The 24,609-nt window shown below is 39.8% G+C and overlaps 3 protein-coding genes across 8 annotated transcripts in view; all 3 read left to right on the top strand.

Annotated features, from left to right (window-relative positions):
* The first annotated feature begins 26 nt into the window (after positions 1 to 26).
* LOC123512799 (MIF-like protein mif-2) lies at positions 27 to 3,101 on the top strand. Its single transcript, XM_045269390.1, has 3 exons — positions 27 to 207; positions 1,961 to 2,133; positions 2,948 to 3,101. The coding sequence occupies exons 1-3, from the start codon at positions 100 to 102 to the stop codon at positions 3,012 to 3,014; spliced, it is 348 nt and encodes a 115-aa protein (XP_045125325.1). The 5' UTR covers positions 27 to 99; the 3' UTR covers positions 3,015 to 3,101.
* Positions 3,102 to 4,903: 1,802 nt separating this feature from the next.
* On the top strand, positions 4,904 to 14,778 carry LOC123512798 (RING finger and SPRY domain-containing protein 1-like). Of its 6 annotated transcripts, none has more exons than XM_045269384.1 (13): positions 4,904 to 5,202; positions 6,547 to 7,613; positions 7,835 to 7,929; positions 8,409 to 8,574; positions 8,874 to 9,059; positions 9,367 to 9,574; positions 10,424 to 10,539; positions 10,941 to 11,084; positions 11,420 to 11,634; positions 12,094 to 12,249; positions 12,790 to 12,894; positions 13,577 to 13,697; positions 14,440 to 14,778. In XM_045269384.1, exons 2-12 carry the CDS (start codon positions 7,521 to 7,523, stop codon positions 13,689 to 13,691), a joined length of 1,599 nt encoding a protein of 532 aa, XP_045125319.1. In that variant the 5' UTR covers positions 4,904 to 5,202; positions 6,547 to 7,520; the 3' UTR covers positions 13,692 to 13,697; positions 14,440 to 14,778. The 6 variants fall into 6 exon arrangements, with proteins under 6 accessions (XP_045125319.1, XP_045125320.1, XP_045125321.1 ...); XM_045269385.1 differs by having other exon boundaries at positions 5,178 to 5,258; XM_045269386.1 differs by having other exon boundaries at positions 5,180 to 5,275.
* A 9,583-nt stretch (positions 14,779 to 24,361) lies between these two features.
* The window catches only part of LOC123512683 (dual specificity testis-specific protein kinase 1-like), a 35,454-nt gene continuing 35,206 nt past the window's right edge, over positions 24,362 to 24,609 (top strand). The window contains 1 exon segment of the mRNA XM_045269184.1: positions 24,362 to 24,609. This exon segment is cut by the window's right edge and continues 700 nt beyond it. The gene's annotated coding sequence lies outside the window, so the exon portion shown is untranslated.

Genomic DNA, 24,609 nt, shown 5'->3' with positions numbered 1-24,609 from the left:
ATGTGTGTGTGTGTGTGTGTGTTGGCCCCAGTACAGCTCCATCAGTCAGTTTAGTTCATTGAGTGGCACGGCTGTGTCTCCACCACCACCACCACCGCCATGCCTCTAGTCACTCTCATCACAAACCTTCCTGATCACAAGCTTTCCGAGGACTTCCATCTCGCTCTTTCCTCCAAGTTAGCTGAGGCATTAGGAAAACCAGAGGAGGTAAGTATATATAAGGAATCTCTCTCTCTCTCTCTCTCTCTCTCTCTCTCTCTCTCTCTCTCTCTCTGTTGGTGGTGGTTGTAATGATATTCTATGATGCGCTTGCTTTCGTAATGATGGTGGTGGTGTTGTAAATTGTTGTTATTATTGTTGTTGTAAATGAATAATGGATATGCATGCACTACGTATATAAAACGCCTCTTAAAATTATTCTTTCCTCCTCTTCCTCCTCCTTCCTTGTTCTCCTCCTCCTCCTCCTCCTCCCGTTCCTCATCATTTTCCTTCTACTCCTCTCCATCCAGATCACTAATATCATCATTATCATCATATTTAACGGATGATGTGTGTGTGTGTGTGTGTGTGTGTGTGTGTGTGTGTGTGTGTGTGTGTGTCGCAAGTGTTGCGTTTAATTATCTATAATTAGGATAATAATTATATCACAATTATCGAGATATGATGCTAAAATTGTATAACACACACACACACACACACACACACACACAGAGAGAGAGAGAGAGAGAGAGAGGGGAGGAGTGGACACAAACCAGTTATCTCTTTTTATCTACGTCCTCTGTCATAACAATTCTCTTGCTATACTCTCACTGTACGTAGTTAATTTTCCCTCAACTTTAAGACAAGAGAAGCTGTGTAAAGTTAACAAGAAAGCGTATAATTGTCTGATAGATATTAAATTGTGGTGCTCTGATATGAAAAAAAAATATTCATACTAATTTATCCTTTCATACTTTCTACTTATTACAACGCTCGTATTCTATTTATTTATTCTTTTTCTATACCAGTGGACCTTTAATCTATACATTTTATCGCTATCATATGAAAACAAACACTACTATACGTACTTCAATATAATTTCATCTTGTTCGTCTTTCTAATATTCTACTCGGCAATCCCCTCTATTTATTTATTCAATTTTTACCAGTGCCCTATACATTTTTATCACTCATATGAAAACAAAAAAATATCTATGCCAAATACGTCCCTTTCCCTTCCTAGTTCTACTTATAACAACCATTATATTCCATTTATTCATTATTTTGCTTGCCACTGGACCTCTTATTTCATCGCTCTCCTGAGAAAACAAGTCATATCTCCTCCAGCAATTTTATGATGTTCCACTTTCTAATTCTACTCACAGGAACTTATTACAACTTTCGTATTCTATTAATTCATGATTTTTTTCCTTACCAGCTGACCTTTCTATACATTTTATCGCTCTCCTATGAAAACAATTAAAGATACATACTCCAATAATATGATCTTGTTTCCCTCTCCAGTTCTACTCATAGGAATTCTTATATAACAACTCTCGTATTTTATTTATTCACTATCTCCTCCAAAAATTTAATCTTGTTCCCCTTTCTAGTTCAACTCTTAGGAATTCTTTATATAACAACTCGCGCGATCGTATTCTCTTTTGTTGTTGTTGATGTTAGTTAGGGCCGCGAAGATCTGTGAACCCTTATGAACCCTTATTCCATTTTGTTCTTAATCTGTTCCAATGATTTAATCTTGTTGTCCTTTCCAGTTCTACTCATAGGAATTCTTATATAACAAATTAACTCGTATTCTCTTTTGTAGTTAGTGGTGTTATGGACCCCTATTCCATTTTGTTCATTATCTCCTCCAATAATTTGATCTTGTTTCCCTTTCTAACTCTACTCATAGGAACTTATATAACAACTCTCGCATGTTATTTATTCACTGCCTCTAATAATTCAGTCTTCCCCTGCAGCGTGTGTCGGTGAGGCTGCAGTGTGGGCAGAGGATGGCTCGTGGCGGGTCTATGGCGCCGGTGTGTGAGCTGCATGTGGCCTCCATCGGGCTGGAAGGCAGGGACAAGACGCAGCCACTCGCAGAAGTAATGACTGACTTTCTGGCGAACTCCACGGGCATTCCACCCAAGAGGCGAGTGTTGGAGTGGCTTGTTCCTGTTGGTTTGGGTTATTTAGTGGTCTATTTACGTGTTTGTTGGTTTAAAAGAGAGGCGCTGGTTAAGAACGGGAAAATTAACAAAAAAAGGGGTGATTTGTGTTCCAAGCCACGAAGAAATGTGAAAATGGATGGTCTAAATATTGAGGTGTCTTTTAAATTGATACATACATACATACATATGCATACATACATACGTACATATATACATACATACATACATACATACATACATACATACAGTTAATGAGCCACAAAATAAGGTACACAAATGATACAGATAAGATACAAAACGAAAATGATAAGAGATAAGAAAGAGAGAGAGAGAGAGAGAGAGAGAGAGAGAGAGAGAGAGAGAGAGAGAGAGAGAGAGATAGCAATTATGATGACCTTGGCGTATACCTGGCCATAGTAACATACACACAGACAGACAGACAAACAGACAGACAGACAGACAGACAGACAGACAGATAGACACAGACAGACAGACAGACACTTTCTTTATTCCTTTGTTTTTATATCTTATTTTGTAATTTTTGTCTCTGTCTGTCTGTCTGTCTATTTGTTTGTCTGTCTGTCTGTCTGTCTGTCCGTCTGTCTTAATCATGTTTCCTTAGCTGTTTATCATCTATCTGCCTGTCTGTCTGTCTGTCTGCATGTTTATATCTATCTATTCATCTATTTATCTATTATTATGTCATTATAGTCTCTCTCTCTCTCTCTCTCTCTCTCTCTCTCTCTCTCTCTCTCTCTCTCTCTCTCTCTCATTGTCCATTTCTTGTCTTTTCAGGATTCTAATGAGCTTCTCAGCCCTTCAGCCCCACAATATTGGCTGTGAGGGGAAGTTGATGGGCTGATGATGATGATGCTGATGATGGGAAGGTGATGGGAAGACGAGGTAAGGAGGAGGAGGAGGAGGAGGAGGAGGAGGAGGAGGAGGAGACACAAGGGAAAGATAAAAGGCTGTCAATAAATAATGATGAATAATATAATGATGCTTTTATCGTTCCTTACTTACTACCTAGATATTATTATTATTATTATTATCATTATTATTATTATTATTATTATTATTATCATTATTATTATTATTATTATTCTCGATATATTTGTGTATTTTCAATTAAAGGGACCGAAATAGCGGACTATATGTGAGAGTAATGGTGACAAGGAGGATATGAGAGAGAGAGAGAGAGAGAGAGAGAGAGAGAGAGAGAGACATTTATTGTTGAATTAATAAATAATTACAACAAAGGAGGAGGATGGGCCTTGCCAACCCCACCCCCCCCGGGCAAAGACTAAGGTTAAAGTATCACAAAAATAACTCTGGAGAGTATACACAACAAGAATACAAGTATTTCAATAAATAAACACACATATTGCACACCTTGTTGCCTAAGACATCCTACAGTCTGGGAGCAAACTGAGGATATTCCCTGAGTATATCCCTGAGGGTGGCAGAGTCTAGGAGATGGTCAATGAGGCTGTACAAGTCATGCTGACCTTGTGGCCTAAATTTAGCAATGAGAGGACATTTCATGATATAGTGACGTAGAGTGTGTCCCCTTGGTGTAGCACACAGCACACGTACAGCACACACCAGGAGAAGCACTGACTTCCCAAAAGTATTTGTAGCCTAATCTGAGCCTCATTGCCACCCTGTCATGTGATGCAGTGTGTCTCCCGTAGGTGTAAGCACAGCTCTGGGAGACACGTGCATAGTGAAGACTAGTGCTACTGCCCCTATGGCAACAAAGCTCCAACTGATCACTAATGCTACTTTATACAAAGTCCTTAATGCTACTCTTAACATAACCCAGAGTGTGCTCAGTGCCAGGGTCCACTGTGTCACTGTGGCACTGTGTCATCTTGTAGGGCACACTGAGCAAGGTGGTCTGCTTTTTCATTTAACGGATACCCACATGAGAGGGTATCCAGATGAAATGGACCGTGGCACCAGCACCTTCTAGGGCGTGGATGAGATCAACACACTTATTAACTAGATCACAGTCCATGGGGGAGGTGGATTGAAGGGCGTACAATGCAGCCTGACTGTCAATAAAGAAATATACATTCTTATGGAGAGGCGCCACAATGTGGAGCGCCTCCAGTACAGCATACAGTTCTGCTCTAGTGGAAGACATGGGTGCAGGGAGCCGCCTGGAAACCTCAGTGTCAGTGTAGAGACTGGCAGAGATGTAGTCACGGATGAACAGCCCACATCCAGACCTGCTGCCATTGACTCACCCATCACAATAAACATGAATAGCTTGAACGTGTGGGTACTTGGACAATTTAGTCATGAACATGTCTTGCAGCACATGAGGGAGCCATGGAGTCCCTCTTGGGCTGATGCAGAGAGTGAATATCAACACTGACACGGTGAGGGTTCCAGGCGGGTTGCAGCGGTGACTTAAAAACGTTAATACAAGCCTCGAGAGAGAGAGAGAGAGAGAGAGAGAGAGAGAGAGAGAGAGAGAGAGAGAGAGAGAGAGAGAGACGAACAAAAAAACAAATAAAATTGATGGAGAGGCATAAAAAGATGAAGATAGATAATCATGCAAGTTGAGTAGCATATATATAGATATATAAATAAGTAAAAGGGGCCGCCGTGGTACAGTGGAACCATGCGTGCTTTGGGGTCCGAGGGGTCTCCAAGCGCACGGGTTCGAATCCTGTCCACGGTCCGAGTGTAGGTTGGGCTTCCTCACTCGGGGCAACGGTTTCCTAGCGGGTGGGCTTTGAGATAGGAGGTACACCAAAAAGTACCCCTTTAGCCCAGAAATTCCCGTGAAAAGCCCACATGGTATAAATGGTATAAATAAATGGATAAATAAAAAATGAATCCGCGGTCTCTATTTAAAAAAATCACCCACGAAATGACAACAAGTCAAAACTAAAATGCAAAACAACCCAAAAAAATAAACCAAATGAAAAACAATACAAATAAAACCACCAAAATGAAGTAGAAAAAAGAACAAAAATATAATAGAAAAAAATCTGGCGGTCTCTGGGCAGCTGAGAGTCACTTGTTTTGGTGCCTAGGTCTGTGTTTACCTTGTGAGGGGCAGGTGTAATTTCAGCCCAAGTGTCTCTCTTAGGTAGTGTGCGGCGCCAGGTACACTCTTAAATAATCCAGAGAGGTCAAGTTCTGCCTCAGGTCACCAAAAGAGTAGTTAATATTGGCGGAATTAAGAGAAAAATGGCCAAGTCTGTGGGGTGAAGTTCAGTTGGAAGGGAAACGAAGGAGGAAGTAATGCAAAATTTTTATCCTTTTTCGTTTTTCTTCCTTTATTTCGTGTTTCTTGTGTTTAGTATTGAGTTTTATCCTTGGTGTGTTTGTTTGTGCGTTGGTTAGCCAGTGGTTGTCCGGGAAAGTGAGTGAAATGAGGGTAATATGAAGGAGGAAGTGGTGGTTATATTTCATCCGTTTTCAGAATCCTCCGTTTATTTCGTGTTTTTTCTTCACTTTCCTTTATTCTGTGTTTGCTTTAGTGTTCATTTCGTGAGTGAGTGCGTTTGTGGGTGAGGATAGTGTGATAAATGGAGGAAAAACGAAGGAGGAAGTTAAAGCTTTTCTCGTTCTCTTCCTTCTTCCTTATTTGTTTGTCACGTGATTCGCATCTTGTTTGGCGGCGGCGGCTGCGGTGGTGGTGGTGGTGGTGGTAGTAGTAGTAGTTGTTGTTGTAGTAATAGTTGTTATTCTGCTACTACTACTATCTGTGGTGGTAGTGTTAGTAGTAATAGTTTTACAGCTGCTATTACTAATACTATCTGGTGGTAGTAGTAGTAATAGTACTGCTGCTACTATTACTATCTCTGGTGGTGGTGGTGTTAGTAGTAATATTTGTTGTATTGCTGCTACTACTATTACTATCTGGTAATTATGATGGTGGTGGTGGTAGTAGTAGTAATAATAGTTGTTGTACTACTACTACCACCACCACCACCTCCTTATGTTTGTATGTTTGTGTGTTATTTTATTGTGTTTTATGGAAGTATCTATTATATGAGGAGAGATAATTTATATTGGCTTAAATACTTTTTTTTTTCATTCTTTCCTTTTCTTTTCTTTCCTTTTTCTTTCAAGTTGTGATTCGTAGAGTGAAAGCATCAGCAGTGAAATTAAAGAGATGAATTAATATAAACCTAACCTAATCTGGCCTTGAGATGAAGACACTGATGTTAGTATGAGATTATTCAAATTGTCTTATCTCTTCAAATTGTATCTTACCAAACCTTACCTTGCCTCACTCTGCCTTACCTCACCTTACCGTACCTTGCCATACCCTGCCTTGCCTTGCCTAACCTAACCTTGCCTTGCCTTACCTAACCTAACCTAATCTAACCTAACCTTGACATAGAAATTTAATCTTTCCTCCTACACAGAAGCAAGTGAAGAAAAAAAAACTGCAAAAATGAGATACAAATATTTGAGTGACGTCTGACCGGGACTGAGTGAGAGAGAGAGAGAGAGGGAAGAAGAGGAGCAGTGAAGAGACAGAACAGAGAAATGGAAAGGAAGAGGGGAAAGTGAAGGAAGAAAGACAGTAAATAGAAAGAAAGACCGGATGATAAGATTTTAAGTGACAAACGAAGAAAAAGAGACAGGAGGGGAAAAAAAGAGGAATTTGTTTTTGGGGGTGAGAATTTAAGTGACGAATGAAGATAAAAGAGAAATTGAAACTAGTATTGTGTTGAAATCTAAAGAAACAAGGAAGAAAAGATAAAAAAAGATAAAGAATAAGATGAAGTAAGATAGAAAAAGAAATACGAGAAATTTTGAGTGAAAGATTATATAACGCACATGGATACTTGAAAAACTTAAGACACGCACACACACACACACACACACACACACACACACACACACACACACACACACACACACACACACACACACACACACACACACACACACACACACACACACACACACATAGATTAGAAACTGTTAAGATGAAATAGGGAGGAGAAAAACACACAAACACAAACTTGAAAACGCTCACCAATAAACACACACAGATAGAAAAACTCACCACACACACACACACACACACACACACACACACACACACACACACACACACACACACACACACACACACACACACACACACACACACACACACACACACACACACACAGTCACCAAGCATGACAGCACAGTACATGAAGGTCCAGCCAGAGTCCGCCAGCACGTTCCAGTTCTGGCTGGCCCGCACCCCTGGCCAATGATGCTCAGTGAGACAGTGTGTGGACAGAGGCATTGTACTAGAGACCTTGGCTACCCTGTGCCCTGGGATCCCTGAGCCCTGCCACGTGGGGGCCAGCGGGGGGCTGATGTACAGCGACCGCCAGTGATGGGAGCGTGCTGTTGCAAGACCCAGCCTGACGCCGGTGCTGACGACGACATCATCATCGACAGGAGAGAGATTGAGTTCATTTCGGGCACTGTGAGTTTGTGTGTGTGTGTGTGTGTGTGTGTTTTTTTTATCTGTATGTGTTTATTGGTAAGGGTTTTCAAGTTTGTGTGTGTGTGTGTGTGTTTGTGTGATGAAAAGTGTCCCTCTCCTTCCCAGCATAGTGAAGTGTTCCCATCATTCCCAGCATAGTAAGGTGTTCCCATCATTCCCATCATTCCCAGCATAGTGAAGTGTGTCCCTCTGCTTCCCAGGTGACGGAAGATGGCCTCAAGAGCAGCGCACTGTCCAGCCTCACCGACAAGTATGTGTTGGACACCCTGGCAGTTATTAGGACACTGGTCGATAAGTAAGTGACCAGGGCCCTTTCTTATTTAGCTGTTTATTCTCTTGTTACTTATCTGTTTATTCTCTTTTTCTCTTTCTTTTCCTTTTTTTTTCTTAAATTTTGTCTTTTGTCTTTTCTTTTTTCATTTTCTTGGTTCTGTGTTTTGTGTATTTTTTCCTTTTTTTCTCTCCTGTTTTTATCTCCATTCTTTTCCTGTTTTTTTTTTTTCTTTCTCCTTTTCTTTTCCTCTTCTTTTCATTTATTACTTCTTTTTCTACATTTTCTCTCTTTTCTATTCTCTTTTACCAAGCTCTCTCATTCCCTCTCTCATACCAAGCGTCTCACTCATCTCTCTCTCTCTCTCTCTCTCTCTCTCTCTCTCTCTCTCTCTCTCTCTCTCTCTCTCTCTCTCTCTCTCTCTCTCTCTCATTCTCTCATTCTCTTACTACCTCTCTCTCTCATCCACTCGCTCTCTCACTCACTCACCCCTCCCCCCGCAGTGACCAGGACCCGCCCCCGTCGATGCTGAAGCTGCACTCCATCGCGGACAAGGAGGCGGGGTGGCTGGTGGTGGTGAGGTCAATGGTGCAGGTCATCCCTCTCACTGACCCCCTCGGACCAGCTGTCATCACCCTGCTGCTTGATGACTGCCCTCTCCCTAGCAAGGTGTGTGTGTGTGTGTGTGTGTGTGTGTGTGTGTGTGTGTGTGTGTGTGTGTGTGTCTGTTCTTGTATACTCACTACTACTACTACTACTACTACTACTACTACTACTACTACTACTACTACTACTACTACTACTACTCTTTTTTTCTTTCTTTCAATCTGCTTTTTCTTCTTTTCTTCCTTTTTCCTTTTCATTTATTCCTCCTTGTTCTGCCCTTTCTCTTTTTTCATATTTCCTTTTCCTCTTCTTTCTTAACCTAACCTAACCTATCACTAACCTCTCCCCCCATCCACCCTCAGGAGACAGTGGTTCACCTTTGCAAGTTCTTTGATCTGAGTGGAGAGAGTGCGTCGGAGAGCTGGAAGAACCCTCAGCTTCACCGCAACATCTGTGTGGTGCTAGGATGCATTGCCGAGCGCCTTGCCGGGCCTGCCTCCATTGCCCTGCTCACCAACACCACCTTAGAGTACCTTGTGGCTCACCTGGTCAGTGTGTGTGGGTGTTGTTCCTATGATTGATGAACTGTATGAAACTACCTATTTTTCTTTACCATTCTTACTTTTTTTTCCTTTCCTCATTAGATCAGGTTACATTAGGTCCCTCCAACCCCAGAAATGGAGGAAACACAGAAGAGTTTGCAATTTCTATCCAATTTAAAGATCAGAGGAGGCTGTGAAGTGAGTGGAGATGTCTCAGAATTGTTTGGTTACGCTAGATTTAGCAAGTTCGGTTATCCTCACACACACACACACACACACACACTAACCCTTCCCTCCTCCCTCCGTCCACCAGAATGAAGACAATCACCCCTGCGTCATTCTGTTCGCCCTCATCGCGCTGGAGAAGTTTGCCCAGACCAGCGAGAACAAGACCAGTATTAGCAAACGCCTTGGCCACGACCCCACCAACCCACTCAGAACGCTGGAGGGGTGGATGGCGCACGCTGATTACGTGCACAGACAAGTCGGATTCTGTGCCCAGTGGTGTTTGGATAATCTGTGTATGTTTCTGTGTGTTTGTTGGTGTTTGAAGTATTAGTACAGGTAACTCTTGATTTACGCGTGTTTAATTTACACGTTTTTGTTAATACGTGACCGAGATCAGTTTGCTTATACACGATTTGGACCACATCCTGAATCCCTGCTATTATCTATTGTTTCTTATGACAATTACAAGTTTGTTTTACCCGGATTTTGAAATACTCGATGCCTCTTGTAACACATCTATCGAGAGTTGCCTGTATTAGATCTCCAGGGTGCTTTTAGTGGTAAGATAACCTGGGTATGTTTGCGTGTGTTTGTTGGTGTTTTGAGTATTAGTATTAAATCTCCAGAGGTGTTTTTAGTGGTAAGATTGTCAGGTTGTAGAGAAAAGGTGAAGAAAATGTGGTAATAGAATGATGTGCAGACAAGATGGATTCTGTGCCCAGTGGTGTTTGGGTAACCTGTGTATGTGTGTGTGTGTGTTTGTTGGTGTTTGGTGTGTGAGGTCTCTATAGTGTTTTTTTAGTGGTGAGATTGCTGGTGTGTGTTTGTTGGTGTTTGTAGTGTTAGTGTGAGGTCTGTATGGTGGTTTTTTAGTGGTGAGATTGTCAGTTCGTAGAGAAAAAAGGTGAGAGAAAGATGAAGTGATAGAATGATGCACAGACCATTTAAAAAAAAAAAGAGTTAGGTCACTTTTCACTTTGCCTCACAAATATAAAAAGGGAAAACATGAAAAGGAAAGAAAAAAATACTGTACTAAGATTACCAACACTGAAAGAAAAGAAGAAAAATTAACTGAAATGAGATGATGTAAAGTTAATGCTAATAATATTCTCTCTCTCTCTCTCTCTCTCTCTCCGATGCAGTTATATGCGATGGGCGGCCTTACTCCTATGAGAATGTGGACACCCAACACCTCAACGCCATGCTGAACAGTAATGACGTCAGCGAGTACCTCAAGATCTCCCCGGATGGTCTGCAGGTCGGTGGTCTATGAACGGGTCTCTCTCTGTGTCCTGTGTCCCTCTCTCTCTTAAATTACGTGAAGAAACTCAGGAGGACCAGGGAAATGTGTGGTCGTGATTTAAAGAGTGTTTTGAATGAAGTTTGTGGGTAAGGATGTGAAATGATAAGGTGTGGAATGAGTGGTAGGGAAGCACTGTGGTCTATGAATGGGTCTCTCTCTCTCTCTCTCTCTCTCTCTCTCTCTCTCTCTCTCTCTCTCTCTCTCTCTCTCTCTCTCTCTCTCTCTCTCTCTCTCTCTCTCTCTCTCTCTCTCTCTCTCTCTAGAAATTTTTTGTGGGGCATATCAAGAGTTTTTCACCACAGACAACTTCACCTCTCACTCACTCACTCTCTCTCTCTCTCTCTCTCTCTCTTCAGGCGCGGTGTGATGCTTCCTCCTTCGAGAGTGTGCGGTGTACGTTCCAGGTGGACGAGGGGGTGTGGTACTATGAGGCCACCATCATCACCGCCGGCGTCATGCAGATCGGATGGGCCACCAAAGACAGCAAGTTTCTCAATCATGTGTGTTGATCCTCTTGTTTAGGGTGTTGGAAGCTGTTAAAGGGTGTTGGAATATACTAGAGGGTTTTTGAAGGTGTTTGGGGATGTTTACTTTTATCATTGTTATTGTTATTTTCATCATCACCACCACCACCACCATTTCCTATCACTATCACTCACCACCATCACAAAAACAAACAATACCAACACACCATGTCTTTTTTTTTATCACCACCACCACCACCACCACTACTACTATTACTACTACTACAACCATGCACTCCTCACCTCACCTCACCACCACCACCACCACCACCACCACCACCACCACCACCACCACACTCTCCTCACCACAGGAAGGGTACGGCATAGGTGACGATGAGGTGTCGGTGGCCTATGACGGGTGTCGGCAGCTGTTTTGGCACAGTGCGCAGAGCCAGAGTCACATTCACCCCAGCTGGAAACCCGGTGACATCCTTGGCTCGCTGCTTGACCTCAATAACGCCCAGGTCATCTTCTATCTCAATGGCGACCCCCTCCCCCCCCTCACTCATGTCTTCAGCAACGCAATGTGAGTGTCTGTGTGTCTGTCTCCATTTTTTTTTTTTTTTTCCCTGTGTTTTTCTTTCTTTCTTTTTTTTTTCTCTGGTTTGTGCATGTTTTTCCTCTATTTATCTCTTATTTTGTCTCTTTTCTTTAGTATCTTTCTCTCTCTCTCTCTCTCTCTCTCTCTCTCTCTCTCTCTCTCTCTCTCTCTCTCTCTCTCTCTCTCTCTCTCTCTCTCTCTCTCTCTCTCTCTCATTTCTTTTTCCAAACACCAAACGGCAAACACCAGTATAAATAATCCCCGTTTGTGCGTGTGTATGTGTGTATGTGTCTTTCTTCTATTTTATCTCTTATCTTATTCTTATCTTTCATCTCATTTCTCTCCCTCTCTTTTCTCTCTCTTCCTATTTCTTTTCCAAACATCAAACAAATATCAGTAGTAATAATCCCCGTTTGTGTGTGTGTGTGTGTGTGTGTGTTCCAGGAGGGGCTTCTTCGCGGCGGCAAGCTTCATGTCGTTTCAGCAGTGCGAATTTAATTTTGGCCGCAAGCCGTTCCTGCACCCACCAAAGGACATCGCCTTCCAGAGCTTCAATGACCACGCTCACCTCAAGGACGCTGAGAAGATCATCCTGCCCAGGTATTGTGGTGGTGGTGGTGGTGTCTGCAGTTTTTCTTTTTTTTCTTTTTCTTTTTTTTTTTTCTATTTTTTCTATTTTTTTTTGTTTTCTTTTTTCTCTGCATTTTTTTTTTTTTTTTTTTTTTTTTTTTCTCTGGTGGTGGTGGTCTGCATTGTTTTTTTTTTTTTTTTTCGTATTCTTTTTTTCTTTTCTTTTGTCTTTTTAATGTTTTTTTCTTTTATTCTTTCTTTTTTTTCTTTTTTTTTCTTCATTTTTCCTTCCTTCTGTCTGTCTTTCCTTCCTTCTTTTTCCTTTTTTTCCTTTTTCACTTTTACTTTTCCTTTCTTTCTTTCTTTCTTTCTTTCTTTCTTTCTTTCTGACTTCCTTCCTTCCTTCCTTCCTTCCTTCCTTCCTTCCTTCCTTCCTTCCTTCTTTCCTTCTTTCCTTCCTTCCTTCCTTCCTTCCTTCCTTCCTTCTCTCTCTCTTTTTTTTTTTTTTTTTTTTCTGTGTATATGTGTGTGAGTGAGTGAGTACTAAATGTGTGTGTGTGTATTTTTCAGACACATTCGCCTGCAGAAGTTGAGAGCCATGAGTGTGGAGGAGGGAGCCTGCACTCTCTGCTTTGATGAGAGTGCCACCATTGTGTTCCTCCCTTGCTCACACAGGTTAGTCAGTCCGAGAGAGAGAGAGTGAGAGAGTACATACACATGGAAACTGTATTCTGAAGTATCTCTTGAAATCCTTTGTAATCCTTGAAAACTCCCTTGAAATCCTTTGTAATCCTTGAAAGCTTCCTTGAAACCCTTTGTAGCCTTTTGAAACCATTGTAACCTTTTAAAACTCTTTGAAAACTCTTAGTAACCCTTTAAAACACCATCTAACCCAGTGTTTCCCAACCATGGGGGTGCTGAAATCAATTATAAGGGGTGCTGGGAAGTGATGCACATACTTCACTTTCTAATAACAAGATATTAGTTAGGGGTGCTGGACTGCTTAGACATGACAACAGGGGATGCTATGGTCGGAAAAGGTTGGAAAACGCATTCTAACCCCTTAAAACACAGCTAATCACTTTAATAACCCCTTAGAATAGCCAATCCCTTTAATAATCCTTTAAAAGACTACCAACCCCTTAAAACACAGTCAATCTCTTTAATAATCCCTTAAAATACAACCAGTCCTTTTGATAACCCCTTAAAACATCATCTGATCCCATAAAATACAACCAATCCCTTTAATAACCCCTTAAAAGACAACAAATCCCTTTAATAAGCCAGCTAAACCCTCTTTCCTCCCGTCAACACCCCAGCTGAACCCTCTTTTCTCTCTCCCCCTTTCCTGCATCAGGGGTTTCTGTGAGCGGTGTTCCCTGCAGCTGGAGATTTGCCCCATGTGCCGCCGCCACATCAAGGAGAGGCAGAAGGTGGAAGAGAAGCTCAGTGTCAAGGAGGATGTCACATGACCTTAGGTGAGGACACTCGATCACTTAAAAGGGGGTTTGAATAGTGTTTGGTTGGTTTGAAGGGTGTTTGATGGCATTTGGTGGGTTTAAGTGGTGTTTGAGGGTTTGAAGGAGTGGTTGATGAGTTTTGGTGGTGTTTGGTGGGTTTAGGCTGATGCTACGCTATGCTGTGTGTCCGATTGTCATTGTTGTTTGTTTTTTTGCACTCATTTCCCAAAGTGTTGGCTTTGCATTGATGCAGTGAATGAATACATCAAACATCACGCAAACACAAGTGGTGCCAGGGGAGTGCTGTGCGGCATGGCTGGAGAGTGAGACAACATGCATAGGACAGTGTGTATTTTCCCTCACAATGGGTGGCACTGTGACACCCCATGTTGGTTTGTGTGCAGTATCGCCATCGGCAAAGTGGCACGCAGCGGCATCACAGCGAGGGTGCAGCACAGTGTGGCACCGGCCTTAAGGGGTGTTTGGTGGGGTTGAGGAGTGCTTTGTTAGTTTAAAAAGATGTATTTTGTATTATGTAGATATAAGTTTTATTTTCTTGTGTTCCAGGGATATAAGGGGTGTGTTTTCCAGAGTTCCAGAAGGTGTAGGGGGGGTGTATTTCCAGTGTGTTTTCCAGTATTCCAGAAAGTGTAGTGTATATTCCAGTATTGCAAAAGGTGTAGGGGTGTATGTTCCAGTGTGTATTCCAGTGTACATTCCAGCTGTGCCTAGTATCTGAGTGTAATTCTTCCCTCGGCAGGATGAGACGAGAGCACCACAGCGGCGACACCTCACCACACAGGGCCGAGGTGCCAGCTAGTGTCGGCACTTCCCCATGGCTTGTGTGTGTGCGTGTGTGTGTATGTACGTGTGTGTGTGTATATGTGTGTGCATGCCTGGGTGTACTTGGGTGTATATACATGCCTCTAGAAGCTTCCATGAGTGTTTCAGCGTCATGGCATAATCAAATTCGGGGGAAAAAAATATGTATCGTTTTCTTTTTTCGTTTTCTTTTTTATTTCTTTTTTTTTTTCATTGTCGGATTAGGTTAGGCTTGTTGTTTTGTTGTCTTTTTTTTCCTTTTCTTTTTCCCTTTTTCTATTTGTTCATTTGTTTGTTTGTGTTGCTGTGGTGTGTATGTGTGTGTGTGTGTGTGTGTGATTTTTGCATGTTTATTTCCTGTTTTCTTGTTGTTTCTTCCTTCTTTCATTATTCTCTCTTCTCTTCCTTTTCCTCCTCCTTCTCCTTCTCCTTCTTCTATGTCTCCTCTCCTCTCTTCTCCTCACAAACATGTAAATATGTAAATAGAAAAAAAAAACAATCAGGAAGAAAAAGACATGGAAAAATAGCTCGTTTTGTGCATTTGTGCGTGTGTCCTTACGTACGTGTGACTAAAAAAAAAAAAAAAGGTATATAAAGACACTTCTACTCTCGTTACTTTTCACTTATAAAACTTTACAGGATAAGCGACCACTGGCTTCCTTCGCGCCCTTCACTTCCTTCACTTCCTTCTCCCTTAGACTTAAGCATGTATTCAGAAATGCCTTCCCATCTCACCATAACAGTTTTCCAAGGCCACAGAGATAACGGGGCAGGTTTTCAAGACAGTTTCTCCTTTTAATCAACACGAAATCTTGCCAATCTATCACCAGAACCATAAAACGCTTAAAAAGGCTTTATTCTCTCACTACGACAATTTTCCAAAACCACATAGACAACTAGAAGGGTTTTCAAGACAGTTTCTCCTTTTAACAAACTAGAAATCTTGCCAATCCATCACTAGAACCATAAAAACACCCTTAAAAACATGACTATCTTCAACTGGAGCCCTTGAAAAGCAGTGACGGGGAGAGAGCAAACCATTTCAGAATGCAAACTTTTAGCATGACTGAGAAACTATTAGAGAAGGATTGAAAGGCGTATAAGACTGCATGATTTCTTTTTCTATTTCCATCCTTGCTCACTTGTACACTAGGATTTATATTAAGGGTGTCTGTACAGGCTAGGTTGCTTTCTTTTCTGCCACTCACCCTCCTGGCCCTGTGTCAAAGTATTGGTGGTGGTGGTGGTGGTGCAGATGGTGGTGATTTGAAGAGTCAGTATTTTGTAAAGGTGTTTTTCTGGGGTATTGTGTGAGAATGAATGTTTGTGTGTTTGTTTTCATTTTTTTTTTTCTATTTTTTTCATTTTTTGTCTTCTTTCATCTCTTTTTGTTTTTCTCTTTCTTTTTTTTCTATTTGGTGTTGTGAGAATTAATTTTTTTAATTTTCTGTTCTTTTTCCTTTTTTATTCAAACCTTTTGTCTTGTTTCATCCCTTCTTTTAGTTTTTCTTTATTTTCTTTTCCTTTTTCTCTTTAAGTATTTTGTAAAGGTGTTTTCTGGGTCCCTCTCACTCTTTTAACCCCTTCAGTACCATGACATGTTTCCATATTCATTCTGGTGACTATTTGGTGATTTTATGCAGCTTCAGAAACTTAGGTGGGGGATTAAAATAGTGAAGACTTTGGCCATTAATCTCTTGACTTCCATAGACCCTTCCTAATGTCAATAAAAGGGTCTAGTCATACACAAAACTCAAGATAGAAATGTGTCCCAGTACTGAAGGGGTTAAAATAGTGAAGACTGTGTCCATTAATCATCTGACCTCCATAGACCCTTCCTAATGTCAATAAAATGGTATAATCGTAAACAAACTCAATGTAAAAATGTCCCAGTACTGAAGGGGCTAAAGGATGTTTTGGGGGCCAGACCTGTTGTGAGAATGTTTTTATTTTATTTTTTTTTTCCAGAAGTTTTAAGTCAGTTTGTTTTTCTTTATCATTTCCTTCTTTCTTTCATTTTATCTGTGTCTTTCTTTTCTTACATTTCCTCTTTTCTTTCATTGTGTCTCTGTTTGCAGAAGTTTAAATGTGTGTGTGTGTGTTTTTCTTTATTTTATTGTATTTCCTCATTTCTTTGTTTTTTTTTCCCTTCCTCCTTTCTTTCATTATATTAGTTTCTTATTCTGTATTTCCTCCTTTCTTTCATTCTTCCTCTGTTTCTAGAAGTTTAAGTGTGTGTCTTTCTGTCTTTCCTTTCACTTCCTTCATCCTTTAGTTTCTCTATATCTCTCTTTCTTTTCATGTCTGTCTTTTCTTTCATTTCTTTCATCCATTCACTATCTCTGTTTCTAGAAGGTTAAAATATTCGCATCTCTTTCATTCCCTCCTTTCTTTCACTGTATCTTTCTTTCTTTCCCTCCCTTCCTTCATCCTTTAGTTTCTTTCTTTTCTTCTATATCCTTCTTTTTACTGTCTCTTTCTACAAGTTAAAAAAAAAAATTTGCATCTTTCTTTCATTCCCTCCTTTCTTTCACTTTATCTATGTATCTTTTCCTTCCCTTCCTTCATCCCTTGGTTCTGTGTGTGGGTGTGGACAGGAGGAGCCAGGCAGTGAATGAGAGTGGTGTGTGTTTGGTGTGGGTGTGGACAGGAGGAGCTGGGCAATGAATGATAGAGTGGTGCGTGTTTTGGTGTCGTGATGTTTACTGCATTTTTTGTGTGTAAATAAGACTTTCTGTTACATGATTTTATATATATATATATATACGTAATTATACATTCATATACAGTATAATATATAGAGAACATTATTATCATTGTTATTATTATTATTATTATTATTATTATTATTATTATTATTATTATTATTATTATTATTATTATTATTATTATTATTATTATTATTATTATTATTATTATTATTATTGATCTAGTTTTCTTTTTATTCATTCGTTAATCACTTGATATTAGAATGATTGAAAAAAAATATATATGAAAACCATGCAATTTAATATTTTATTAGAAAACTTAACTTAGGAAAATACAAATATATGAAAACAATACTATTTGACATTTGACTAGAAAAAATAACTTAGAGAAGCATGTAAGAATGATACTTAATGGAAGAGAAGAGGACACAGCCACCATGAGAGACAGAGAGGCAGGAAGGAGGCAGCTCTGAGGACACAGGGACACAGCTAACAGTGATGAAGACAGAGGACACTGAGAGATGGAGAGACAGAGAGAAAGGACATGAAGACAGCTGACAGTGGTGGAGGGAGAGGACACTTTGAGAGATGGAAAGACACAGAGGAGACAGGGAGAAGGCAGCTCTGAGGACATATGGACACAGCTAACAGTGGACACTTTGAGAGATGGAGAGAGAGAGAAAGGACACAGAGGAGACAGGAAGGAGGCAGCTCTGAGGAGACATGGACACAGCTAACAGTGGTGAAGATAGGACACTTGAGCAACACCAGTGAATACAACTAGGACACCACACACTTAAGGAAGACAGGCAGCTGAAGGACACAGGACATTGGTGCTGAAGATAGGATACCACTAGGACATAAGGACATTTAAATAACATCAGGACATCACAATATTAAAATAAGATCACTAGGACATCATTAGGACATTTAAATAAGACTGAGACACCACAATATCAAGATTAGACCACTAGGACATCAATAGAACATCACAATATTAAAATCAGACATCAATAGGACATTTGTATAACATTTGGACATCACAATATTTAAAATTAAACAGCAAAATATATTCAGTCATTCTATCTGATAAAATGCTGGATTAGAACATTTTTGGGGTATTTAAATGTGTGGAACTAGAACTTTAAAACATTGGGGCTTTTTTAGATTTGAACATGACTGATAAACAAGACATTTTTGACAAGATAAGGTAAGGAAAACAGTGAAAGTGTGACAAGAGGAACATTTGAGTCATTCCCTGGAAATTTTAAAAACACTAGGACATGAGACTGTGAAAAAGAATTGATTAAGGCATTTTAGATTTAGACGTGACCCATAAACAAGACATTTTTGACAAGATAAGGTCAAGGAAAACAGTCAGAAAATGTGACAAGGGGACATTTGGACAGATAGTATAAAAAAGGGATTAATTGGACATTTTGTTGTACTTTCTCTAACACTGTGGTAGGTACAAGTATTTAGTGACAGAGTAGAGCCATGCCTGGACACCTGACTCACTGGACACAAGGAAGAGGGAAGGAAGAGATGCGTATGATGAAAAATGAGTTTGGAAATGGATGAACAGGAAATAGAAAGGAAGAAGAAGAAGAAGAAGATGAAGGAAAATGAAAATGGAACTGATGAGATATAAAAAAGAAATGGAGAAAGGATGATTAAAAGATGAAAGTGAAGAGAGAGATGATAAAGATGAGAGTTTGGAAATTAGTGGGTAAGAAATAAAAAGAAATGAAGAAAGGATGATTAAAAGATGAAAGTTAAGAAATAATAAAGAGAACTTGGAAATAAATGGAAAAGAAAAAAAAAGGACAATTTGATGATGAAAGCAAAGAGAGAGAGAGAGAGATGATAAAGATGAGAGTTTGCAAATTGATGGAATGGAAATAGAAAGGAAAAGAAGAAGGACGCTTTGAAGATGAAAGTAAAAATGAGAGTTTGAAAATGAATGAAATGAAAATAGGAAGGAAAAGAAGAAAGAATTTGAAGATGAAAGCGAAAAGAGAAACATGATAGAAATTAAAAGAGTTTGGAGATGAAGGAATGGGAATAAAAAGAAATGAAAAGAAGAAAAAAAGAATTAAAAGATGAAAGTAAAGAAAGACATGATAAAAATAAAAGGAATAAGAAGAAATGGAGGATGATGGAAGTGAACAAAAAGGGACATGATGAAAATGAGAGTGGAAGTAAAGGGAATGGAAAAAGAAAAGAAGAAAACATATATTTGAAAATGAAACTGAAGAAACACATGATGAAAATGAGAGAGAGTTTGTAAATGAAGAGAAATAAAGAAAGGAAGAAGAAAAGAGCGATAAAAAGATGAAAGTGAAGAAGTTGTAAAAATGAGAAAATTGGAAAATGAATAAATAGAAAAGAGGAAGAAAGGAGGGACTGAAGAAAAAACTGAAAAGAGATGATAGAATATGAAAATGGATGAAAAGAAATAAAGAAAGGAAGAAGAAAGCAAATGAAGGAGTTTAAAAAATGGACGAATAGAAATAAAGAAAGGAAGAAGAAAGGAGGGACTGAAGAAGAAAGAGATAATAATAACAATGTGGTTTTATGTAATAGCGTCTACACATGTGACTATAAAAAAAAAAGAATAGTTATTATGATTACTACAACACTACTAGCATGTCCAGAAAAACAACAACAGATTTATACTCCTGCCATTACATATGTAAATAAACAAAACATTCCGGGATATGATTCGTGTGTGTATGTGTGTGTGTGTGTGTGTGTGTGTGCAGCTTTTAATTATGAAGTGGTAATCTCAAGTTGTGTTTCTTATCCAGAGTTACATTAGTGTTTTATTGTTATATGCAAATGTTTACATCCTGTCCTGTCATATTATATTATATTATATATATTATATATATATCAGAATTTCCTGACAGATTTTGTTATTTCACCTTCTAATAACAGTGGCACCGTGATTTCACCTTCTAATAACAGCAACACCGTGGCACTGTGGAGGGGAGGGGTGGACCAGTGCCAGGGCGTGCTGTGGGGCCCTGCTGTGTGTGTATTTACCTAGTTGTAGTTTTACAGAGCCTGGGCTTTATGCTCGTGTGGCCCCGTCTCCATATCTACACTTATCCAATTTTTCTTTATGTGTGTGTGTGTGTGTGTGTGGCTAAGAATGTGTTTTGGGGTGTCTGGAAATGTTTTGAATGTGTTTTGGTGTATCTGAGTGCATTTTTTGGGTGTTTGGGGTGTTTGGGTGTGTTTTGGTGTGTTTTTGGGTGTGTTTTGGCATGTTTAAGTGTTCGAGGGTGTTTGGAAGTGTTTTGGTGTATTTGGGTGTGTTTTGATGGTGTTTGGTATGTTTTGAAATATGTAGTGTGGTCCACCAGACTGTCTCGACCCACTATGGACCAATGGGAATGTGTGATTCACCTCGGTCGTCTGCTGGTCACCCAGCCAGTCTTCCCCATTACGGAGCGAGCTCAGAGCTCATAGACCGATCTTTCGGGTAGGACTGAGACCACAACACACTCCACACACCGGGAAAGCGAGGCCACAACCCCTCCAGTTACATCCCGTACCTATTTACTGCTAGGTGAACACACCCCACACATTAAGAGCCGCGCCCATTTGCCTCGCCGCTTTTCGGGACTCGAACCCGGCCCTCTCGATTGTGAGTCGAGCGTGCTAACCACTACACTACGCGGTGTGTGTGTGTGTGTGTGATTGCTGGGTATAATAAACAGACCTTACTTATGTTATTGGAAGCAGAGAGAGAGAGAGAGAGGGGGGGTTGAGAGAGGTACGAGAAGCATGAGGGTGCAGAAAGGGGAAGGGGGCAGGGAAAGAAAGTAGGCCTATAATACACAGCAAAGGCAGCTCTAGCCATGACAATTGCCATGGAAAAAAAAAAAAGAGAAGACATTAGGAATTTTATTGGAAGTGTGTGTGTGAAAAATCTGAGTGAGAAAACGAAGATGAAAAAGTAAGTACGAAATTGTCGTTTCAAGATTTATTTTTTTCCCAAGATAGGATTGAGAGAGAGAGAGAGAGAGAGAGAGAGAGAGACAAACAATAAACGAGAAAAAGAAGTAAAACGAGTAATAGCAGTAATAATAATTAATGTTTTGACTTCAAAAAAAAAAGAATAAGAAAGACAAACACGAAAAAAAAAAAATAGAACCAAAAAAACAAACAAAAAAACAAAAACAAAAATACTTATGGAAAATCAGGAAAACTCGATTCTTGAACTGAAAAAAGAAAAGAAAAGCACAAAAAATAACACAATAACAAAATCAATAAAAAAAACTATATATAATTAAAGAGAGAGAGAGAGAGAGAGAGACTGCATGCAACAACAACTTAAGACGGGAAGAAAACAAGAGAAAGGAGAGAAAGAAAATTGAGAAGCAAGCCATCACTGGAGAGAAACACTAACAGGACCGCATAAGACACGGGACTGCGCCAAGACGAGAAACAAGATGCACTTTTATTTTCCCATTTTCCTCATTTCCTTTACTTTCTTGCACTACTTTCTTGCTCTCAAACGAAAGATAATTTATTCCTTCATCTATATAGCTAATGGCGAGCCTGAGTTAGCTGTGAGCGAGGAATAATCAGCAAAAACTAGATACTATATATAGATGCAAGGAGGGGAATGTCTGGAAAGATGGCGTAAGTTCTCATATTTTTCCGAGATTTTTTCATGTTTCCAGGAGGTTTGTGGCGTCATGGAGCGAGGCAGGGAGGCACAGAGGATCAAGGACAATACGCAAATGTATGATGAGGAAAAAGTAATGCGTAGATAAGGAGATAAATGCAATAATGATGAGGTTAGTGTGTCAATGTCAGCGGGAGGAAATCTAGGGTGATTTCTTGTTCTTGTTGCGCCATAGACTGCTTGAAAACGTAAAATAACTGGGGAAATATTAAATGTGGCGTAATATCTAAAGGAATACGTGAACTAGAGGCAGTGTGTGTGTGTGTGTGTGTGTGTGTGTGTGTGTGTGTGTGACCTTTGTAATTCAACGCTTAAATGTCACACTGTCACGCACACAATGACGGTTCTGGGATACGTTAACGAACAAAAAACGAAAGAAAAAAAAAGAAAACGGAAGGATTTAAAAAGATAAACAAAAGACGTCATGTATGTATTGAAGTAAAAAGACTAACAACAACAACAACAACAACTACTACTACTACTACTACTACTACTACTACTACTACTACTACACAACAACAACAACAATAATAATGATAACAATAATGGCGATGTTATTATGATTTATTCTCAAACACTTCATTTATTAACTTCTTATCTCTCATTTTAACACACTGGAGTGGAAATTACTATGTGTGTGTGTGTGTGTGTGTGTGTGTGTGTGTGTGTGTGTGTGTGTGTGGTGTTACTGATACCTCTGCATTTTTACCATGAGTTTTGGGTACGATTAGACCATTTTATTGACATTAGGAAGGGTCTATGGAGGCCAGAAGATTAATGGCCACAGTCTTCACTATTTCAATCCCTACGTGAGTTTCTGAAGCTGTATAAAATCAGAATGAATATGGAAACGCGTCATGGTACAGAAGGTTTTGATGGAAGTTATTGGGATTTTCAAGAGAGAGAGAGAGAGAGAGAGAGAGAGAGAGTGAGTCATGGTAACCCGCTAAATCATACATACCTATGGCCTTTGCAAACCACTCTACTGATGAAAGAACACATCCTTTCAAAACAGACTGAAATATGACACGAAATAAACAAATACTCGGAAAAGTTAACAATGTAAACAATAAACAGTGCAATGAAGTGATTATACAACGTTGACTAAATTTACATCACAAACTTATGTAATTGGGTCATGTAAGCTTTATCACCAACGTAAGGAGCTTTGATTAAATGTTCTGTCTTTATCAATGCCCCCCTTGCTACACTCCCCTCTCTCTCTCTCTCTCTCTCTCTCTCTCTCTCTCTCTCTCACGTCTTCCAAGAATTCTACGTAAGCTTCCCATGAATTTGTGTTGTGATCGTTTTCTATGGAATCTCTTATTTTGTAAACATATTTTCTTTTCTGTACATGTAAACAATAGATTTTCAAATGGGCTGCCTATTAATTATGTTTCCCCCCCTTTTTTTTGTCCATCTCATGTACCCTGTAGTATATATTTAATCATTTACTGCCTTATCTTGTTCATTTAAGCTTCGATGCTCGTTTTCTGTGCACGTAAACAAGGTATTTTCGAGGGGAGTCCCTGCTATTAGAAAACACACTCACATTTTTATGATTGTAATGACAGAGAATAACAACAATAAAATAAACTCATTCGGAATAAAAGAAGATAAAAAAAAAAACTTGATGACTTTGCTGTTTTGTGTTAATTATCCTTATTATCATGAACACACTCCAGAAGTAAAACTTTCACTATAGTTTTGAAGGAGTAGAAACAATATTAGGAAATGTTTGAAAAATGCGTCTTATTTACACTCTCTCATGGGGGAACAGTTAACCTACTTAACGATACAACATCTCATTATCTAAACACATTCATTATTGATTATCGGTAAGTTTAAGTATGTTTTACTGCTTTATTCTGCGTATTTCAGGTGATTCGTCATGTGTATTGTCGCAAGCGTGAAGTGTAGCGTGGAAATGACCTCAGAGTGACACGGTGAAGTGAGCAAGACGCTAAAATAACACTGTTGTGGTCTGGCAAACATTCCACCATCGGGGGAAAAAATAAAGCAAAAGACGCGATGTGGCAACACTCTTCCAGGTAAACCCAGCGTGTTTTTATTATTCTATTATTAGCTGGAGGCGAGGTTTCCTGGATGTGTCAGGTGGTGTCATGAGATGAAATTAACTACTGTATTATCCATCAATGTCCCTCCACTCTAGCATTGGTATATTTAATAGAAAAATATTGTCAAAGCACATTTCATCGCTTTCACGGCACAAGGCCACTTAAACTGAAATAAAAGTTAATATATGAATTCCGAGGCGGAGAATACAACATAAATATCACTAATTTCCGCATAACACGGTACAGTGCTCTGGATGTATCGGAAAATGCTATTAAAGAAAGAAAAAAAATAACAGAAATGGCGGGAAAAAAAAATAAGGCGGTATTTGGCAACTTTCCGGTCATGTGATCATCGTCCATTCAATCCACCGCTGCTCCAGTTATCCCCCAGCGGCGAGAGGGAGGTGTTGTGCGCCGGGCAGCTCTAGTCAAAACACCAACCGTGGCATATACCGGGCAGCTGGCGTGACTGGTGGGCGTGTACCGGTTTGAGTCACTAGTACGTGAGGCAACGAGCACCAAATAACGGCTGGAAATACCCGAAAAAGCCTGGAAAAGAGGAAAGTTATGTTCTGATTTCTCTTGTAAGCTTTCCCGAAGATGCAGGAAGAGAGAGAGAG

Source organism: Portunus trituberculatus, chromosome 34, assembly GCF_017591435.1.
Source record: "Portunus trituberculatus isolate SZX2019 chromosome 34, ASM1759143v1, whole genome shotgun sequence".
Taxonomy (NCBI): Eukaryota; Metazoa; Arthropoda; class Malacostraca; order Decapoda; family Portunidae; genus Portunus; species Portunus trituberculatus.
This window is presented reverse-complemented; position numbering and strand designations above follow the sequence as displayed.

Excerpts from the sequence above, each read along its gene's own strand:
- LOC123512799 (XM_045269390.1), top strand. The coding sequence starts at position 100 with ATGCCTCTAGTCACTCTCATCACAAACCTTCCTGATCACAAGCTTTCC. Across the intron at positions 208-1,960 it reads CATTAGGAAAACCAGAGGAG|CGTGTGTCGGTGAGGCTGCA; the intron begins GTAAGTATATAT and ends CTTCCCCTGCAG. Across the intron at positions 2,134-2,947 it reads ACGGGCATTCCACCCAAGAG|GATTCTAATGAGCTTCTCAG; the intron begins GCGAGTGTTGGA and ends TTGTCTTTTCAG.
- LOC123512798 (XM_045269384.1), top strand. The coding sequence starts at position 7,521 with ATGGGAGCGTGCTGTTGCAAGACCCAGCCTGACGCCGGTGCTGACGAC. Across the intron at positions 9,575-10,423 it reads GTGGTGTTTGGATAATCTGT|TTATATGCGATGGGCGGCCT; the intron begins GTATGTTTCTGT and ends TCTCCGATGCAG. Across the intron at positions 11,635-12,093 it reads CATGTCTTCAGCAACGCAAT|GAGGGGCTTCTTCGCGGCGG; the intron begins GTGAGTGTCTGT and ends TGTGTGTTCCAG.